General features: G+C 43.2%; 1 protein-coding gene across 1 annotated transcript in view; it reads right to left on the bottom strand.

Moving 5' to 3' along the window:
- LOC139286548 (cGMP-inhibited 3',5'-cyclic phosphodiesterase 3A-like) overlaps positions 1-20,477 on the bottom strand; it is a 64,433-nt gene extending 43,956 nt beyond the window's left edge. Inside the window, exon 1 of the mRNA XM_070907379.1 lies at positions 19,563-20,477. Coding sequence (XP_070763480.1) covers positions 19,563-20,477 — 915 coding nt within the window. The remainder of the gene's footprint in view (positions 1-19,562) is intronic.
- Between the last annotated feature and the right edge of the window lie 596 nt (positions 20,478-21,073).

The raw sequence follows: 21,073 nt of genomic DNA, 5'->3' as shown, positions 1-21,073 counted from the left end.
GTCAGTCTACATTGTTAGCCACCAATCACACTCCTGACTGGATGAGTGAAGAAGCCGAGCATCCACATGACAGAGAGGCATCAGGAGATCACTACTGGTTTGGGACACAGCAATACCCCTTTCCTCAGCAGCGAAACACCACTTTCAATAGGGGAAGGAAATGGGTTGGAAATGGGCAGCGTAATGCTTTCAGCCCCAGCCTCTCTGAGCAATGACAACAGACATAACACAGAGCCATTAACGGCTTCACTGTGTGAGTGTTTGGCGAGCCAGACGACCGGCCGCTGTTAGCTAGAGATTGAGGCTGGCCTGATTATTGACATTTTGATGGTTTCAAGCTTGGAAAAAGTCAGACTCTACGGAACTCTGATAGATTTTGGCTATCGTGCTTAAAAAGCTTTTGCGGTACTTTGAATTATGCATATAAACTGGTTATTGGAGTGGTACACCCAAATGTATCTGACTTAATGTGAAACTCATTACAAATGAATTAATAGAGTATATATGCACTCCAGCAAGCATACAAATCATGATACTCCTTTTTCAATTCAGTAATAAACTAAACCTGAACTTGCTTTATTGTCCTCTGGCACCCTGGAGATGGCTGGTGCTGTATTAATCTTATGTAGGCACAGATACACAAGGGAGTATGTTTCCTTTGCATCCGAGCCTGTCCTCTCACCAGAGCGAGAAAAGAGAAAGGAAAAGGCAAAACTGTGAAGAGGAAGAGCCTGTAGAAAAGAGAGGGGTCGGCCGTTCAGTGGAATTCAGCAGTGCATGAAAGGCAGGGAGAAAAATGAATACGATACATCTGGCGTGGAAATAGGAGAGGTGGTTTGTCGGGCATTACAGAGTTTGGAGAGGAGAAGAAAGGAAAGGGGAAGGGAGAGGACAGAGAATAAAATGGGGGCTAATCATGAAAGAGACAGAGCTGGGAGGCAAGAAGAGACAGAGGATGACTAAAATAGGGACAGTGAAGAAGGAGAGGGAGAGGCTCAGAGTGAGACACAGAGAGATGGGGATGAAATGAAAAAAGTGGAAGGTAAAAGAGAGAAAAGTGCGGGGCTCTAATCATACGAGCACGTTGTGAAACTATAGATTAGGGGGAGGTGATTTTAGCTTGAGGAGTAATGTCTCCATCCGGAGCCGGAGCTTTGAGCGCACACAGGACGAGATGTGGGGGAAAGGAAAAAAAAATGAACGCACCTCCCCAGAGTGGGGAGCACTGTGTTACCATGGAAACAGCTCTGACGTCAGAGCAGGCATTATGTGATTACTCATAGAGTCTGTTGAGGAGCGGGCCAATAAAACAGGGACCATTACTCACACACAGGGAGATGGCCAGAGCTCATGTTACACACATGCTTGCATATGCATGCGCGCGCACACACACACACACACACACACACACACACACATACAGTAGACACACAAGCAAAAGCATATGGGAACACACTTGTATACACACACAAACTACCAACTCATTCTAGCAGCTCCACCTTAAATAAAAAAGCCGACTGATGATACACTGCCTGAACATTTTTACAATCCAGACTCAGGAAAGTCGTCACGATTTTACAAGGGCTCCTGATTTGGCATGCAAAATGTGCTAATTCAACGTTAGCTTGATAACGTTGGTGCTGAGGAATGAGACAATAACCTGAACACTCATCGCTCAGTGCTAAAGCCTCAGCACGAGTGTCGCCTCAGTGACTAACACTACCTCATCAGCCCAACCACAACCAGGATATCACCGGCAGAATCTGCGTGTTCTGCATTCCACACACTCTGACCCATGTCTGACAAAGTACATCAAACATGCACGCGGACATGTACACTACTGTGTGTCACAACACACACACACACACACACACACACACACACACACACACACACACACACACACAGGCATGCACACTTCCTCTCGCCATCTCCCACACATTCTCCACTGGGAGTTAAAACACTGTTAGGGCTGATAAGGATCCAGGCAAACAGTGTGGATAAACAGTCACTCTGGTAATTAAGAACCACGGGCCCATCAGAGAAGAGTATGCTGAGTATGATCCAGACTCCATTACTGGGGCCGTAATTCCCATTCCCACCACAAAAGACCATTAGGTGAGTGCAGACAGACGGTGAGAGTCACCAGAACTCAGAAAGCAGAGACTGTCTCCAGTAGTTTCAGCTGTGATCATATTAACAGCGTGTTTTCTCCTCAAACAAGACAAGAACAATAATGTTTTCTGATACACAGTGCACAAAATTAAGTAAAACAGCTGCACACGGACAATAGCTTGATAAACAGCTACGTGAATATCCAATATAACTTAATCTCTTTGTTACAGTAATGGCCTTCTGTCATTCAGACGTAAAGTAGGTATCTCATATGTAAATGTTCCACAGTGGGTTTATTCAGACATGACAGGACTGTTACTGAAAGAGTAATAAAAAACTATTTGATATGGTCCTCAACAACTTAAAATTGTCTCATTCACATTGTTTTGTGATTTTATTATTTTTTTCACTTTGGAAAATACCAATGTATTACAGTGCTCTTAATAAGACGAACAACATGCGTATTTAACCTCAACCACCTCACTGCTGTGGCCCTCGTGTAAAATATGTAAAAGTGACTCCGGCACTGCCATCACATTTACATAACAAGATGCATGTCTGAAAAGGGCTCAAGGCTCATTGTTTGCCGTTTTATATTTTTACCAAAAGATACCCAATTTTTTTTAAAGCCGCAAATAGGAATAAACTAAACTTCACAGATTTTAAGTCTCCACACACTACTGCAAAAAGGCCATGATGTCTAGTTGACAGTACAAGAAAGCTTCTTGCTTTCTTTTAAGTAAAAATGAGAAATTGCAAATAAGCTGTTAATTGTTCACCACATTCCCTCTAAGTAAGTAAAAAATAAAAAGGTTATACATATGTGTTTTGCATTGTATTGGTACACATTTTCATTCATCACAGTATTCATAATAAACACAGAAATATGCCCAGTTTAGTCTATAAAATAGAAATAATGAGTGATAACTATGAGCAAATGTCTTGCCAAGACATCAATACTATTCCAACTTTGAGTTTCATTTCATAAGCGTACACATCAAATATTGCAAACTGATGCCTCTCTCTGTAACGGCAATCGTCATCGTTTTTTTTCTTGACAAAGCGTCTGCTGCGAGTGAGACAGCTCAGCGCTGATCAAAAGACACACTATAACTGCAGCTGAGTGACTTCAGCAGCTCCAGTCAGAAGTATCTGTCTCTGTCTGTTCGTACATGATGTTACATGTGTGAGCTTCATCCAGCGTCAGTCTATCTTCATCTGCAGTATCTGTATTTTCAACTGTCCTTAATGTGCATGACGCAAGTTCCCGTTATTGCATTTGGAACACTTCTCTGCCACAAATGTGACTGAGCTCTGGCCAAAACCTGATATACTACACTCTGCATCATCACTAATTTGGTTACAATGATACCATATCTGAGTTGATCTGATTAGAGGCTTACAAGCCCAATAGCTCTCCCTCCCTCTGTCTGTTCCTGCAAAGTGTGTGAACGTGTCTTAGTTGTGCACCTACAAGCAAGCACACTTGTATACATTCATGCATCACAGCGCGAGCGTGTGTGAGCCATGTGCGCGTGTGCATGTGCTTGAACAAGCTGCAGTCCACCTGGCAGGCCAGTGAACTTAATGAGTCTCGTATTCATGCAGCATGCGCAGCCACATCCGCTGCCTGAGGCTCTGCCCAGGTGCTCTGACACAACACACACTCAAACAACGTGAGCAGGATCTTCCCAGAGGGCCATGCCTCTCATAATATCACCGTGACCGACTACATACCACCCAGAAGGAACAGTTTTCTTTAAAACTTTGCTCTAATAACATTAACTGACTATAACAAACTTTTTAAAACATGGGAGACTCTCCAAACATGATCAGAAACAAGGTGATTGAGTTACTTTCCAAATTTAATTTGTTACTGACTAACTTCTGAAAAGTATAATCACATTGCATGTAATCATGTTATACATATACATTAAATTAAATTGGCAATCTACTCCAATTTCACAGCGGTAAAATGATTTAAGGTACTCAAACTACTACTACCAACCTAACTTTGCAAACTACATGTGAAGTTATGTCAAATGTTGTGTCTATAATCTTTAATCAGTGCCTTTTTTGTTTGAATATATGTTTCCGGACACACTTTTAAAATTATTCAATGTGATATTAATCAGATTTTCTCCTTTAAATTAATGCATAAAAAATGCTGCTTTACCTAATATTATTGCACATGGCCTGCTATGGGTTAACCAAGATCATTATCAACTACTATTCAAGAGAAATGACTTCCTGACCATGACACAAGAGGAGCCAGAAATTGAACCAAAAAACCCAGTGATTCATGGACAACCTACTCTACCTCCTGCCCTGAATTGTCTGTAAGGAATTGTTAATATTATTGTTTAAAAGGACGTGATTGGATGAAACATATTTTCATAGATTTTGTGCCCATGCATGAAACAACTCTTACGTTTCCTGCTTTTACAGACATTGTTCACTGTAGTTTAGAAAAAACATGTTTGTCTTGTTGCAAGGGGCTCAGAAGATGGTAAAGAAAAGATTGGGAGACAACATTACGCAGTAAATCAGCCAGAATCCCTCAAAGTTTCAGAGATAATTTAAAAAAGCAAAAGGCAGCCCAACTACAGAATCTTTATGCTATAAATGGTTTTCATCATGATTTTTTGCTGTGTTTTTCTTACTCAAAAGTAATACTGATTACGTTTTGGAAAAATTAAAACCAAAAAATTCTATAAATATGATACAATACAATCATGTTTTATCCATTACACATTTAATAGGAATGCCTCTATACACAGTGGTATAAAAACAGTGAGAAAAGTTCAAAGATATAGAGACAGAACCATTGGCCCAGTAGGAAGTATCCTGGCTTGGCCTGGACTGGGTCCATACATGGTCCAGTCAACTCAGACCTAGCAACACAAATATACTAATGAATCACAGCTGCAGGGTCTGAAGAGAAGGCCTCCTCCTTACTTTACTTCCCAAAAACCTTTGCAAAACATTCCCTCACTCTCCCACTCCTCTCCTTTATTCCTCACTCGCTCTTCTTCTCTCACTATGTCAAGTAGGTAGACCTGCACTCCAGAGAGCCATTTCAGCAGACTTTTCCTGCATTAATAACTGTGTTGCTATTGATGAGAGGCCTCTCAGAGTTCACTCTCTCCCACACCCTTTATTCGTGATCCTCAGACTTCCTTAGAACAAATGTCAGACTTCTCAGGGCTTACGATTCAAGGAGTGACCTAGCAGGAGATGGGTGTTAGAATTTGTTGAGGCTCCAAATGTGTGTGAGAGAGGGTCTATTTGCAGCCCACAGGGTAGCTGTCTGCTCCAACCTGCAGCCAGGCCCTGCGCATATGAACGACTTGGCCAGAGCAATGCTACCAGGGTAGCGGTGAAGGGCACTACAGGACTTTGAAGAGTGTGTGTGTGTGTGTGTGTGTTGTGTGTGTGTGTACAGCATGCATCATCTCCCCTAATGTTTTCTCTCAAATGTGACCCCTGGTTCCAGTTCCTTTCCAGCAGCTGACTACCATATGTAAAAGGCCCGCACAGGTCCACTGAATCCCTGTCTAATGGGCTGCACAGATGCCACTTTCCTGGAACAATTCCTCCTGTGTGTGTGTGTGTGTGTGTGTGTATGTATGTGTGTCCCTGCCTTTATCCGTGCAAATAGACTCGAACCTTCCACACATTTCCCTCAATATGTTTCACCACTGTCTGGAAACAATGAAAGGTGCTGGGTGAGAGGTGGGGAAGGGAGAAAAAGTGGAAGAATTGTGGAAAATGGCACGGTGGGAGAAAGGGAAACACATAAGGGGGAAAGTTATGCTGCTGTTTGGACAAGCGTTGTTGAGGGTAAGTAAAAAGGGAAGTACGTACACTAACAGCAGGTCAGTCGTGAGGGGAGGAGGAGAAGGAGAGTGAGGGCAGATTATTGACTTAATGGCAGAATCGAGGCTGTCAAGGACTTCAGAGACACTGTTTGTGTAGTTTGGACTGGGCCTGGTAGAGCGTGCGGCGTGATGATGGAAATCTTACACTCACTCAAAACAAGCCCACTGACCTTTTCATCTACCGGCCCCTGAATCAGTCTTAACATTCTGCCAACGTGGAAATGAATGAGTGCTTATTGCATCTGTGGCAACATCACAGGCTCCAGCCCGCTTCACGCAGGTGTGTGTGTGCGCTGTGCAGTGCAAGCGTGTGTTCATGAATGTTGTCTGTTTGTACTTCCTTCGACATCCAAGTGCATTCCTGCCATCAAGCAGTAATATCGGCACATGTGAAATGAAGCAGGAATTATCTTTATAAGCATATAATGTTGTCGGGTCTGCTCTCAGCCCGCTGTCCCTCAGCAACAGCGTATACAACCGTGAGGAGCTGGGCGTGACGAGAGACTGAAGACCTCAGTCACAGTAAATTGAGTTGCTTCTTGAAGGTGACCAATCTTCATTACCACTGACATTTCAGAAATAATGAGCTCATCATGGACAGTGCGAGCAGCCTCTCACTGGAGGAGCCACCATTTTGTTTTCTGGACTTTGTCTGAATTCTGAATGCGCAGAAAAAAGGCCCGACCCAACATCTGCCTGAGACAACATAGCCTCTGAAGCGTCCCTGGGGAAAAGATAGCAAATGAAGAGGACACGACTGCCAAACTGGATTATCAACATATAAATAACACACAGCCAAACTTACGATTGAGATCCGTAGGCATTGATGTTTCCCTTTTCTATAGATTTGAGATATTCTGCAGGTTTTTGTCAGAAATTGTAAAGTGACTGCCAGCTGTGATTTAGCTGCAGGTAGTGCAGCAATGCAATTCTTTGAAATGGAGGAATGCTCTGACTTTATTACCAACAGAGAACTTAGATGCAACATATTTCATAGATACAAACATATCTTTCAAAAGTGGTCCAAATGATCGCAAAGAAAGATTCTAGGGAAAATGCCCTGAAAATAGTTGTTTACATAGAGAATAAGTCACACCTGTGACATTCACATACAAATCACATGAACTCTCACAATGCAGGCTGGACTGCCCGGCCCTCTACTGTCTACCAACAAAGACACAAAGATACTGTATCCATGATTTGATTTAATCAGAAAACAGAAATTTGTGAAATGTGAGTTTTTCCCCCCAGAAATAATGTAGAGAATCGGTTACACCACAAATCGTGATGCATGTATCACTTTCAGGGGGTGAAATCAGATTAGATGGTACATTATCATCTCCCACAGGGGACTGAGTTCAGATTCACATGGTGGCACATGAAAAACCAGCGAACTGACTAAAAAACCCGATAGGAAAGCAGAGGAATAAAGCAGTTTTTGGCCACTTGGGGCAGCAGAAACAAGCTGTAAACACTGAAATATTGTCACCATTTATGTTGATTCTCATTCTCTACTCTCATTCTAGTCTCCATCAACTTCTGTGTTCACCAGCGTGTCACTAACTTTGTCCATCAGCCGTTTGGTGCTGCACAGGTAACATACAGCTAAGAGTCTTCGGTGGCTTTTTAGCTGAAAACAGTTAAAAAAATAACAGGCCGTAAAACTAAAACAATGAGGTGAAAGATGCCAAAATGCTCTGTAGAGGGGAACCGGTGGGAACTGCAGAGTCGGGTGATAATTTCTCTATGGCTTCATAATTACAAACGACACCTTTTACGTACACTTGATCCTTCGTTAGTAAAAAATATTGATTATGGCCACTTTAAGATTAAGATAATAGAAAAGCGATATTTATATTTATATAGACAACAGGTACCTTTACAGTTTCAATAAAAGGTGCAAGTAGCAGTGAGATAAAGAGAGCCTATTGAACTGTAACACGTCTAACTAACTGACAGACCAGAAAGAAAGGCTTTATGTAATGTCTGAAAGCGCCAGAGTGAAGGCAGAAAGGAGGAGGAGGAGACTGCCCCTAGCTGATGGCGCCAGTGAAGAACTGAGCTAGTGGTTCTCTTGGGTCCAACATCACCTCGTCTTCCCTACATCCACCTTACCTAACAGGAGCAATGTAACTGAAAGGCATACTGTAGAAGCTGCGTCAGGTTCCTTCCTAACAGGACCTGAATGACCCACTAGCACCCTCTCTTTTATCATGCTGTACCTCTTTTGAAAGCGCACAAGCTGACGACCACGTCAGTTCACGTCTGTGCACCACCACAAACCCAATTGAGACCCGGCTATGGTTCCTGTGCCATTTATTCTTTTTTGTGTGGGTATTTTAATGGAAAATACAGGCAGAGTAGAAAGTGTGTGTACAGGGTAGGTGCACATATGTGTGTTTCTGTGTGTGTGTGTGTGTGTGTGTGTGTGTGTGCGTGCATGCAGGCTCATCTGTGCAACATCTGCTCAACCAGCCCAAGGCTCCTCGCCTCTTGAGAAGTGGGTCACGTTTCCCGATGACGTCAAAAGTCCTTCTGCCTCTCCAGTTTGTGGAGCTTTGCCAAAACCACCACATGCCATTCCTCGTCCTTATAATGGAAACGCTCTCTCCAAAGCCTTGATGAATCACCTGCCAAACCTCTCACAATTCTTAAATCTTAACAATGAAGTGGGGACTGACCATGACAGCGAGACACGAGGTGAACGCTTCACGGAGGAAAAAACATTATAAAAAAATGTTAACAAACATTCTCACATTAAAAATGAGACCAATAAGAGAGAGGTAAAAGAAAGGTGCAATGTTGGCAGCACTGCTCCATAAAAGACCGAAACTGCAATGTGGTCTCAGAGCCTCGAGCCTGAAGACCTGACACTAAACTCTTTCCACTGTCAATGGAGAGGAGAGAAAACTAAAAAAACGGAAAGAAGAGGTTAGTTGTCTGCTACAGTAGGTATAGAGATTTAATTTAAGCTGTCCAGTCCCGGAGGAGACAACGTAGGGATCAGCAAGAGTATGAATGGAACAGCAGCTAATGGAAAACATTATGGAGAGAGAAACCTGAGGCAGCCCGAGGCGCATAACCATTAAGATAAAGGCTCAGTATGCTTATTCTGACCTCAATCACATTGTTGTGAGCCCCATTTTCAATTTTCACCCTCTTTTTACGCAGAGCATGTACTGTAGCTATGTGTTATCTGGGTGGACGAAGGGCTGCGGATGGGGATTCATTTGAAGTTCTCTGAAACAATGCTGCACGTCTTATCATCAAGGCTCACATGTTGTCATGGCATGTCTGCTCTTACTTCTTGTTTTCCAGGCAAAGACGTGACCTGAACCAGCGTCCGTGGATCAGGGCTGGCTTGTGCTCCATGAAGCAATTAGCTGGTGAGCTTGGCTATCTTGGGCAGGAAGGGGTGCTTGGAACCAACAGCCCACTATCTCCACTACACAGGACTTTGTCTGACCCTACACACGCACACACACACGCACACACGTATGCACAGAAGAACCCACTGTTCGTAGCCATCAATTGTGGCCGAGTATAAACGGATGTCACCTACACAAGAACACGTCAGCCCTGACACTGTTTCGTGTCTCCAGGCAATGCAGAGCAAGCAGCAACAAATCAATGAGACCTTGCCTCGCCAGTCTGCTGGACTGTGTGTGTGTGTGTGTGTGTCTCTATACAGTGTATAGAAAAGACATACTGGAGGGGGTCACCACTTGATCATACTCCTCACGGACAAAAAGCAGAGGGCCCGAGCAGGGATTTGGTAAAACGGAGTGAGGACAAGCCATAGCTCCTGCCTTCGTCTCACCAATTCTCAAACAACTGAGCAGAGCCTCACACTTTCAAAGTGAATGACACAGTGTGTCGTTGAACCCTCTGGATGTCTTGTCCTCACCATGTAGCGAACAAGTGAACGTTAACTTGAGACGACATTCACTTTAAAAACTTAATGAAATATTTATTGCGCTTTGCACATTGAAGAGAAAAAAGTTTTTCAAACTTTTTCTAGTGTCCCACATTAATAAGTGATGATGCACAAACTTCCACACACACCTCTTTCTACAAGGTATGGTGCGAACAAATACAGATAAACAGGAAACACTAGCATCACAGAGAAAAAAAGCAAAGACACTTTCAAAAAACAGCTGCTTTTTCTTTTTTTTACTTATTTCTCCATTTATTGCTATTTTTAATTAATAAAAATAACTAATTTCCTTGAGCCGACCATTAGAGGTTTCTGTTTGCATAGTGGATTCAGAAGTGTGACCAACGTGGTACAAAAATGGCTCCACACTGTTATATACCAACATCACCTACATTGGTATTTGTTCGTATACGGTGAGTCCATAAAAATCTAAATCATACAGACGCTGTATATAATCATGCAAATTCAGCGCAGCACTACAGCTATACATTGCGCTTTTAATATCTGGCTAATTGAAAGTGACTCTGCGAAAACAGCCCTTAACCCAAACCCCTAAGACTCTTGCCCCTGCAAGGGGTGAAATAACCCGACTGACAGACAGATGTACAGACAGATATTTTTTCTCTCTAACATATTTAGAGAGTAAAACATAGCATTGAGCAGGGAACAGCAGAAGCCTTGTTGGCTGCAGGGACAGACAGGCCCATGGCGGCCTGGACGGACGGGGAGGGCTCACCAGGCAGAGGTTACAATAACACATTTCCTCGCACCACGCCATCGAGCTAGACAGACGTGCAGCCTGCTGACAGAGGGAAATACTGAAACTTTTTACTCTACTACATTTAACTGATAGCTATTAGTTATGATTTTATACCAAACATGAGATAATTTTTTCATATATAATGCATTGTGACAGATTAACCTGTCTTACATTATATAATAAGTTGTGGAATTAGTTTGACCGTGACAAGATATAACATTAACAAGCTTCTTAAATGTTTTTAAATCAGTTATAATAATCCTTTCATATAATATACTGTATATACTATGTAACTCTGACAGGCATAATAAATGCTGTTGTTTTTGATTTGTTGATAAAACGTCTGTACTTTAGTACTTACTTTACTTTTGAATGCATGACTTTTACTTATAATGGAGTATTTTTATGTTGCTATAATGTTACTTTTATTTTTAAGCAAATTATCTGAATACTTCTTGTTCCACTGGTATTTTGGAAATAATTTGCAACAGTCCTGTGGTGAAATGGAGAGGTTGTAATGTTGAGAGGAAAACGTAAGCACGCTGCATGAACAATCTGAATAAATAAAATAAAATATATATGCAATAGCCTGTCCAGATGTAGCCAGGCAGCGGGTTACTGAATACAATAATCCGTCAGTGAGAACAGCGTTCCTTGTAATGCTCCAGTTATATATAATCAATTAATAGCTGACCATGTTTGGATTTATTGGACAGGCCCAGTCAGAAAGGTTCAAAATGTTCCTGCTTGTTGAATGAATCATGGCAGCAGCAACAGCGACTGTGGCCTGGTCTGTTTCTAGTGGAGACACAATGGCCAGACTGGACCTGAGGGATTAGCTGCACTTCCTCTCTGAACCCAAACACCAATCAAAGGCCATGAGATCAATTTTTAGGACACCGCTGTCCCAAATGTGCACGTGCGCACTCTGAGAGGGGAAATTAGCAGTTGTTTCTTCCATTTGTTTTTCACACATTCTGGTGACTGCGGCTATTTACATCTAGGACTGCTCTCCCTCCTCTCTCTGCTGCTGCCTCCTGCTCACAAACATGCACACATACACACTTGAGCACACACTTCCCGGGGCGATGTGAGAGTGTCTATTCATTCGGCAGAGGCCAGCTGCACACCTGGTGACAGCCCAGGATGGTGGTGTTGGCTCAGGTCAGGGTGTGCAGGGAGGGGAGGGGAGGGCTGGGTGAATGGGCCCACAGGCCTGTCCTTCAGGGTCTGCTCAACCTGCACATTCCAGTTCATTTAGCGCCGGGGCAAGCACAGGAATGTCCCCTCATGTAAGGGATCACTGTCTTAAAGGTGGGCTCCTCGTGTGATTGAAAAGGCCCTTCAGGAGGATAAATCGAGATGAAAGCCCAACACGTTCAGTTCCCCAAAGTGATGTGCTATCGTACCGGATACGTACTGGTACCTATTAACCTGCCCGTCCTTTAAAGAGTGAAAACATTGCTTCAGCATTACACTCACAAGTGCCTCTATCATTTATAGAGCTGGGAATCGAACCTCAATCATTTTTTGGTATGGACCAAAATATGTCCATAGAGTATCAAAAACTGTCGAGTGCTGAAAGTTGAGATTGAGGGCTTTGATCAGATCATTTCCTCATTTTTATCATAATTTTACCAATTTTATTTTAGCAAACCTCTTGCATGGCTTCTGATAGGTGGCAAAAGGGTGGAGCGAGATGGCTATAGCGTCATCAAGAAATTACCAGATGTTTTACAAACAAAATCCTTTCTGATTCTCTTTATTAGGAGGCTGTTTCTCCTATTCTCTAGGTCCAATAGCTCCCCTACATACTGTCATGGCAATCTTCTATGCACTGGAATCAGCTGGGCAAGTTCAAGATTGTACTTATTTAAGTATACAATTATTCAGTTTGCTTTGGTGAACTAGTTTCATCATCAAACAACCTCATCAAGAGGTACCAAGAAAATGAGAAAGCCGAGGCAGGCTTCGAGACAGAGAGTCAGAACAGGGGGAGTCCACCTGTGACAGGCTACAGTACTTCCTCCGGAGCTGCTTGTTACTGGCGGTGAAGTTGGTGATGTTAGCCGGACAGCAGCCGGAGGAGGGACCCTGGCGCCCAGCTTTGAAAAAGTACCCACAAGCACAAACACCATTATTTGAAGCTGGAATAAGAGAGCAATATGTCTGATGGAATATTCTGCCTCTTAAGATGCAACTTTTTGAGTGATTTCCTGCATTCCCTGTCTGCATTGCTTGTTTGTTGAGATGTGTAGTTTCTGTCTTATTCTGCCAATACGTTTTCAGTCAGTTTTCAGTGTTTTCTAAAGTTGACTATTGTCTATGTCTGCACGTGGGTCAGCCATCAGCTATCAGAGTGCTGAATATTATGATTATTTAAAAAAAGTTTTATTTGCAGCTTCAAATGCCACAGGTTCACACCTAGTCTTGTTTATTTATGTACGCCGTTTAAGAAAACATCCACTTATGTGGCTTCTTGTGCTCTGACAACATCTAACATTTAAGAAGTGCATTTTTCTCAAAGTAAATTATCAACAAAAATATTGTCATGGTAACGTACCGGAACTCATACATCTAACACATGCGAGTGCATCCAGTTCTTTACATACACACTTACATGCACTCTCCTCTCTCTCTCTCTCTCTCTGTATCTTTGCCTCACACACACAAAAAACACACTCATGCACAAGCACACACACACACCCACGTACTGTACGCATACACACATTTGTGCCAGGAACATTCTGTTCACCTCCATCACTGAAAGAGTCGGTCTCTTATGGTAACACAGAAAACTTGAGTGACATAATTGCTTTAGTCTAGAACAGACAGCAGAAGAAGAAAGTACAATGTGTAATATACCCTTCAACACAAATAAAAAAATCCATAATTCAGATTCTGCTATTCTATTCAAACGTGAGGCAGTTATTAGGATCCTGAGGTGTTAATATGTGTGCTGTGTGTCAGGACTGGAGGCCTGTGTCTGTCTAGCAGTTCCAGCTGCGTTGGGTTGTGTCTGTGGTTTGAGGCCCTCCGTGTTTCTCAGAGCGGATTCAACCTCTCAGCCTGCAGCAGCTGGCAGCCATCAAGCTGCTGGCACACATACACACACACACACACACACACACACTCGCTTACATGCACACACATGCTCACACAGACGTCCTTCCATAATTTCCATGGTAATCAGTAGGGAGCCAGATCGTGGTCGTGCCAGGGGTAAGGAAGAGAGGGAAGAGGGGTACTGAGCTTAGTCCTAGACCTCTGGTTTGGTTGGCTTAGGTGATCAGAGACACGGGGCAAGACTCAGCATATGAGCTACTCTTGTTGCTGTAAATGAAGGCAATGAAAGAATTGGACACAGCTGGGGGAGCCATGTAATGTAGAGTTTAAAGGATAATTCCACTTTATTACAGCTTGTTTCTTATTTTCTTAGTTTTTTCGTTGCAATCGGTAATAATAACATTGTTCTCACCCAGTTAATTGCTGAGATCTAGGACCATGGCTACATCACTAAAAGAGTTCGGATGGGGCAATACGCGGGCGGTCAGATGATCACACAGTTTTTAAAGGAATGGTTCTACATTTTGAGATAATACTCTTATTCACCGTCTTGCAGGGAGTTAGATGGGAAGATTGATACCATTCTCAGAGTCAGAATCAGCTTTATTGGCCAGCATGTGTACACATACTAGGAATTTGACTCTTTTTTTCCAGGTTTTTCCTTGCTCTCAACGCACTTACACAGAGTTCCAAGAACAATTTCTCATACTGATATGAGGCTACAGCCAGCACCTGATTAGCTTAGCATAAAGAGTGGGAGCAGGAAGAAACAGCAAGCCAGGTGTCATTTGTTGTCATATTGTGGCAAAGTTAAATTCAGAACAGAGTCAGGCTAGCTATTCCCCTTGTTCCCAGTCCTTTTGCTAAGCTAAGCTAATCAACCACTGGCTGTAGCTTCATGTTGACCATACAGCCATGAGAGGTATCAAACTTATCATCTAACTCTCTGCAAGGAAGTTAATAACTGTATTTCCAAAAATGTCTAATTATTCCTTTAAACAAACGCCCAATGGCTAATTGCAAACCGTTCATCACCGTTTACAGACAACTTCTCAGTTCAACTTTGACCTTGCGTACCTGGGTGTAGTTATCCTTTTCAATGAGGAGTTATTACCAGCATTTCAGGTGCGCTCACTTTTGGTTTTAACCCCAAATAAAGTGGTTTAGATAATCTGGCTAAACTGTTGGTTTGTTTACAACCTCTGTCGTTGTTTGCTCATTTCTTGCCCCATCACACTTTGTTGTAGTGATGTCGCTGTGTTACCAAATCTTAACTTACTTGAGTGAGTACAATGTTATCATGAAATGATTGCCAAAACTATGAAAATAAAACCCAGGTTGGAATAAACCCAAATTATCCTTCCAACAGCTGGGAGCTAGCCATCGCAGCACTCTGTCCGTCTGCTTGATGAGACAAACAAATGTAGCCAAGAAGCTATTGTTTATGCCGCCACAGACCAAAACTCAGTGTAATGTGGCTTCACGCTCGGCAGCCAACATGGCAGAGGTAACACATACAAATCTGGAGCAGAAGCACGCTTAAAGTTGCTACAGTGCATCAGTCAAAACGCAAGACTCTTCCACCATTCAGGGGGTAAGAGTAAGCCTGCTGTTTTGCCTGGTTACTAAACAAAACCTCGAATGACCTACTTTCATTCCTACCCCAATTCCTCCACCCCTTGCCTCCTCACACACGCACAGCGCAGCTAATACACTGGGATTGAATGGGGATTGAAAGTGTGAAGTGGATCGCCCAATCACAAGACACACAACCCCATGTTGATATCAGCTTCCTTTCCAAATGCAGGGGGAGGCTTTCAATGAGACCATTTCTAACCCAGAGGCCGGTCCAGTCAAAAAAAACAAAAAAACATAATATCCCACGAGGCTATGTGTTTAGAATACAAACAAGCTGTTTGGGATGAGACTGCGCAGTGGCCCAGTGGTAAATCACTGCCCTACAGGCTATCAACAACCTCCTCCATCCAAAACACAATTCAATTATGGACGGTGCAGCAAAAATAGAGTAACAGGAAACATTTACAACAGCAACAGTAATTATGTTTGGATCCCATTCCACAGGAAGTCATTACCATAGATTTCAAGAATATCTTTATCATCCAAGTTAAGAAAGAATTTCCTCCTCTGGTTGGGATAATATTTGTGTTGGTGTCAGGGAGAGGACAGAGCAGAGCGCCGTGGAGAGGGGTGGAGTTACTGGCAGAAAAGGGAGTGGCTTCCAACGCCTCGCGAAGAGAATCATCTAAAAAGCAGAAGCGTCTCGCTAACGTCCACTCCTCCTTCCTGGCTAATCAGCTCTGCTCAAACTTAGCAGCTCAGGTAGCTTTAGTCCAAAACATTCAGCGTGTGCTGGCAACATGGCAGACTACTTTCCTCTGCTCGAGAAGGAGAGAGAGTTCTATGACAGCGCTGATGTATGCAGCAGGAGAGCCTTGGACTCAAATTTCCTTGCACGCTGTGAAAAGCGATCCACACCACAAGTCCACACCTCTTCCTCCAGTTCAATATCCCCAGCTGAAATACAGAAGACTGGCCTGTCATCTTGTATTAACCTAAGAAGAAGAACTATCCCGCAGAGGTCCCCGCTAACCGCTATCAGATCAGCTGATAATGACTTTCTTTTATTGCGCTCATGATGGGAAGGATGACCCCAGCGTTGCGAAATGCACATACTTAGTGAGCTGATAGATGCTGGCAGCCAATTTGTAATAAAAAGGAGGGAAAATGGCTGTTTATTAAATCTACAGTTGTGCAGATTGAAGCATAGCCTCGGAGCATGGCTTTGGCAGAACGGCGGAGGGCAACGCGGCAGCTTTAAGGCTTGCGAGGAAGAAGAGACAGAGGGATTCCTCTTTGCTCTATTTATTTTCTGAATAAACTGTTTTCACACAGTGACTACCAATCTGAAGGGCCTTTATATAAGACACTAAGGTCGCTGGTAGAAGCTTCCTGAGAAAAACAAAGTTAAGTACAAGCTGTAATCCTCCATCCGACCTCGCACTATTCTTCAAACACTTCAGACGCACAGCGCTAATGCAAACATCGTCACGTCTACTCCTTGTCAGGGCACTCTTACTGCTCCTTTAAAACATCATAACTCTATTGAACACAGCAAAAGGGCACAACTGTTAAAACATCCATTCACCCTCTTTTGGTCATCTAACTGAGAAGTGGTACCTGGAAAATGATGGCCACGTTGCTGCCTATATTTATTCCTCCAGCAGAGAGTCAGTGAGACACTTTATGCTGTCTGGCATCTCCGCTGTTCCCATCACCATGTGGTGGTTGCATTGTGGCCCCTTAACGTGTGTCTGACCCCCCTTAGGGAGGCCAGAGCCCCGTGTGAGCGAGGTGATGACTAGTGTGGGTCAGCATGGGCTTGTTTACACATTAAAGACCACACAGACAAGACACGGTTAAGACAGCATATGCACACCATGTGTGTCTCAATTACAGGCAGGCCATGACTGGTCAACTGCTTAGCAGAGATGAGAGTGAACGGTAGAACGTTCAGGTTTCGTTGCAGAAAATCTATTATAGTCTTAACTTAACTCTCACACACCATCAAGACAGGCTGCTGTCTTTATGGCCCACAACAAAACCATGTAATAGAGATCATCTCTCAGCAGAGGGCTCCAGCCTGGCCGAGGCGACAGAGCAGGGGAGAGTCAGAGATGTTGTAAATGTTTGCATCTTTGCATGACTGTCTGCTTTGTTTGTCTGGTAGTTCCATCCTGCTCAGCTTTTATTGGGACATTGCTGCAAGAAAGAAAAATCTAAAGCACACAAAAACGCGTTAATTGCCGTAGTTGCATCAATGAGAGCTGTTTATGACTAATGTCTTGATTTTTGGGGCTGTTTTTATTGTTCTCTAAGTAACTCCATCTTAAGTCCCTTAAAGTAATGGAGTCTGAATCCAAACGTAATGGTATCCATCCTCTTTTGTTTTTTTACACAAGAAGGAAAAAGTGAATTTATTACAGCCTGGTTGTCTGAGGCCTATGTTCACTCTTACCATAATGAAAACGCTGCTGTATTGAGTGAAAAAAATATTATTGTTTTTGATGCACAGAGCATGAGATTATAGATGGAAGGTATAACTTCATTATTTAATAACAACACAAAAAAAAGATACAAATAACAATGTATACTAAATGTAATGTTTTCTTTGTGTATGTAAATAAATATTAAATATTCTCTTACCATCATTTGCAGCATTGCTCTTTAAAATGCAGCAGAGTGTAAAATAATCTGCCATCTGCGCACATGCTTGTTTATAGCCATACAGTAACTATTCAATGTAAACTATATAGCCAGCCATTTTCCAGCTCATCACTCATTCAAAAACAAAGATGCAGCCTCACTCTGTTACTGCAGCAAACCAACTACTGCATATCAAATTAATAATGATTGATATTTGAATAAGATTCTGCTGAGACATCAAACTTGTGTGTGAACTGTAAAATATCTAAGAGTCTTTTCATATCTGATTTGTGTATGTGCAGTGTGTGTGTGTGTGTGTGTGTGTGTGTGTGTGTGTGTGTGTGCGACCGCAAAGAAAAACAAACAAGCACACTACAACGCTAACTAGCCCTGAGAGCTGAGGGCATCTTTCAAGTGGCCGGGCCGACAGTGCAGCCTCTCATCTCCCAACCTAACCGCACTCACAGGTCACAACGAGAGCTTTGATCACTCCAAAAGTCTGTTTCCCGTTCACATGCTCAGCATGCTCATTGATTTTCCATAAGGAGGGCAGAGGAGTTGATATGACTCGCCTTGAATGAAGTCTCCTTTTAACACAGGTACGCATGTGTATCAGTTTTTTAAAAGCCAGAGCTGCTACATTCCTGGAGTTTATGGACAGGAAGCCGCAATAAGTGATGATGAGCAAGTGGCATTAAAGTCCAGGACAGAAAGATAAAAAGGCATTTGTCATTTTCGTGGCAGTGGCTCAGAGATTATCCAGGGAAAATGTTTGACATAAATAATTAGGCATGAGATGAATCACTGACATTGTAACCTCAGCTTCCCTTTTTCATCAGCACTTGAAAGCTGTTTCAAAGATAGCATCTCTTTAGCAACAAAATTTTCAACCAAATTTGGTACTTTATGTTCAAATGACAGAAGAGGGCTACACCTGCACCTATTCTGTGTATGTCTACATTCATTAAAACCAGTGCAACATTTCAGAGGAAAATGTGGAAAATGTGGTTGAATTGATCATTTTAGTAAAAGATAATATATCATTTTTAATTAAATTTCAAATTAAATTTGTTATAATTCCATGTTTGCCAGTCGATGGCTGCAGAAAATGACAAGATATCAGTCCAAAGATGATCAGAGCAAAAATAATTGATCAAAGATCAAAGCACAAGCAAACTGTAATATCCACACTGTGATGTAAAACAGGACCATAGCATGTAAAAACATAATAATAATAATAATAATAATAATAACAATAAATATTACCAATAGAATTATAATGATGTATTATTATTATTGTTGTTGTTGTTGTTGTTGTGTTACACTACACATGACATACATGTTTTTGTTTTTGTTTTTTACTCTGTAACCTTCAATATTATATTTATTGCTGAACAACCATAATAATAGTCAATAATACTGAAAATTCTAATCAGAGTCATAAAAGGCCAACAGTCCTCATTGTGTTGCCATTTCACTGCTCCCTTCTTTCTTCCCTTTGCCTCAAACACATAACTCGTTATTGGAAGAAGAAAACAAGCCAGAAATAGAAAAGTTGAATGGGACACAAACTTCTTACCTGGTCCCTCTGGATGCATGGCAGAGAGGTCCGGCGATGTGACTTACTGTTGGACTGACTGTGTGCCATGTCTGAGGCTATCACAGAACTGGACCTCCTGCGCCTTTTAAATACAGGGATCTCTTCCCTGGCTCCAGTCACGGGGGTGCAGCCCTCCTTGTGTCTCCCTTGGTTGGGAAGGAGCTTGTCAGCATACCTCGCCAGCAGGATGCCCAGCACTCCAACCAGGTACGCTACGTACGGTCTCCAAGTGGCCCGTACTTTGTGCAGCGAGAAGAGTGAGATAGTCCTGACTACGCTGATGAAAACGATCACAGATATGCCCTGGTTCAGCCGCGCTACCATGAGTGCGCCGGTGGCCACGCAGATGAGCACGACCACGGCTGCTGTCGTGAATGAAAACAGCTGCTCATCTGTCCCGTCCAGGAGGGACCACGCCGCTGCTTCGCCCAGGTGGCACAGGGTTAGGAGGGAGAGGGCGGTCTGGATTAGAACCCCGCAGCGGATCAAGTAGACACCGACCCAAAAGAAGGCACATACGAGGGTGAACAATGGCGAAACCACACTCCAGCAAGTTTGCAACAGCTCCGCTGTGCAGCACGAAACGAAGTGAAGGGGAGACGATGAATGCGAGAGTCTGTTGTCAGCGCTGCTGCTGGCTTCAGCTTTCCAGTCTGCACATTTGACCAACAGAGCGAGAAAAACCGAAAGCGACCCCGCACACACCGCACTCCAGAGTCTCTGGGAACTCCATATTTTTGTGAACATTAGCCTCACCCACGACTCGTAATCTCGGTCACGGCACAGTGGGATGACACATGTTTTCACATAACCATTGCGATCCGGTGCGCTGAGGCTTTTTTCACGAGTGCTGCTCTGCGCACCGGTGCTGTCAGATTCTGCAGGCATCGCCATCACTCATGGCAGATATGAAGTATGAGGAAGTCTATAATGCATCTATACCAGTGTGGTCATGGGACAGGGCATGAGTTAGTGACAAAACAAACATCATTTATTGTACGCATAATGAAAAAGTACAGCGAATACGCACCGATGCGTCTCCATTTACGCATGGAGATGTGCTGCCACTGAACGCATTCTCTTTGTTTTTCCAGGTGCGGGTTGAGGAGCTGCTGCCAGAGACAGCGTGAAAGCAGCCTGAATGACAGAGTAACTCAGATGTTGTACAGATCTAGGGCACTGCTTCTCTGCTCACACGCGTCCTGCTTTGCCCTCCTTTGTGGAGCGCCGTCTCTTTGACTTCTGCTGTCCTTCTCTTCGCTTTGTGGCTCCACGGCCAGCTCCGTGCAGCAGCAGTCTTTACAAAACATCAGTCCCGTTTACATTCAGCGATAAAACGCGCTCTCTGTGTCCATTGTTTGGCCACTTCCCGGTCTCTCCTGAAATTGTAGAGGCTCCCTTGTTACTTTCGAGGATAAACCCTGCTGAGGAATTTGAGCAGTTTGAGTGAGTGTCCGTCAGGTTTTGAGGGGCAAATCCGGAGTGTTTGT

Source organism: Enoplosus armatus, chromosome 6 (assembly GCF_043641665.1).
Source record: "Enoplosus armatus isolate fEnoArm2 chromosome 6, fEnoArm2.hap1, whole genome shotgun sequence".
In the NCBI taxonomy this organism is placed as follows: Eukaryota; Metazoa; Chordata; class Actinopteri; order Centrarchiformes; family Enoplosidae; genus Enoplosus; species Enoplosus armatus.
The sequence above is the reverse complement of the archived record's forward strand: the minus strand, read 5'-3'. Positions and strand labels throughout refer to the sequence as shown.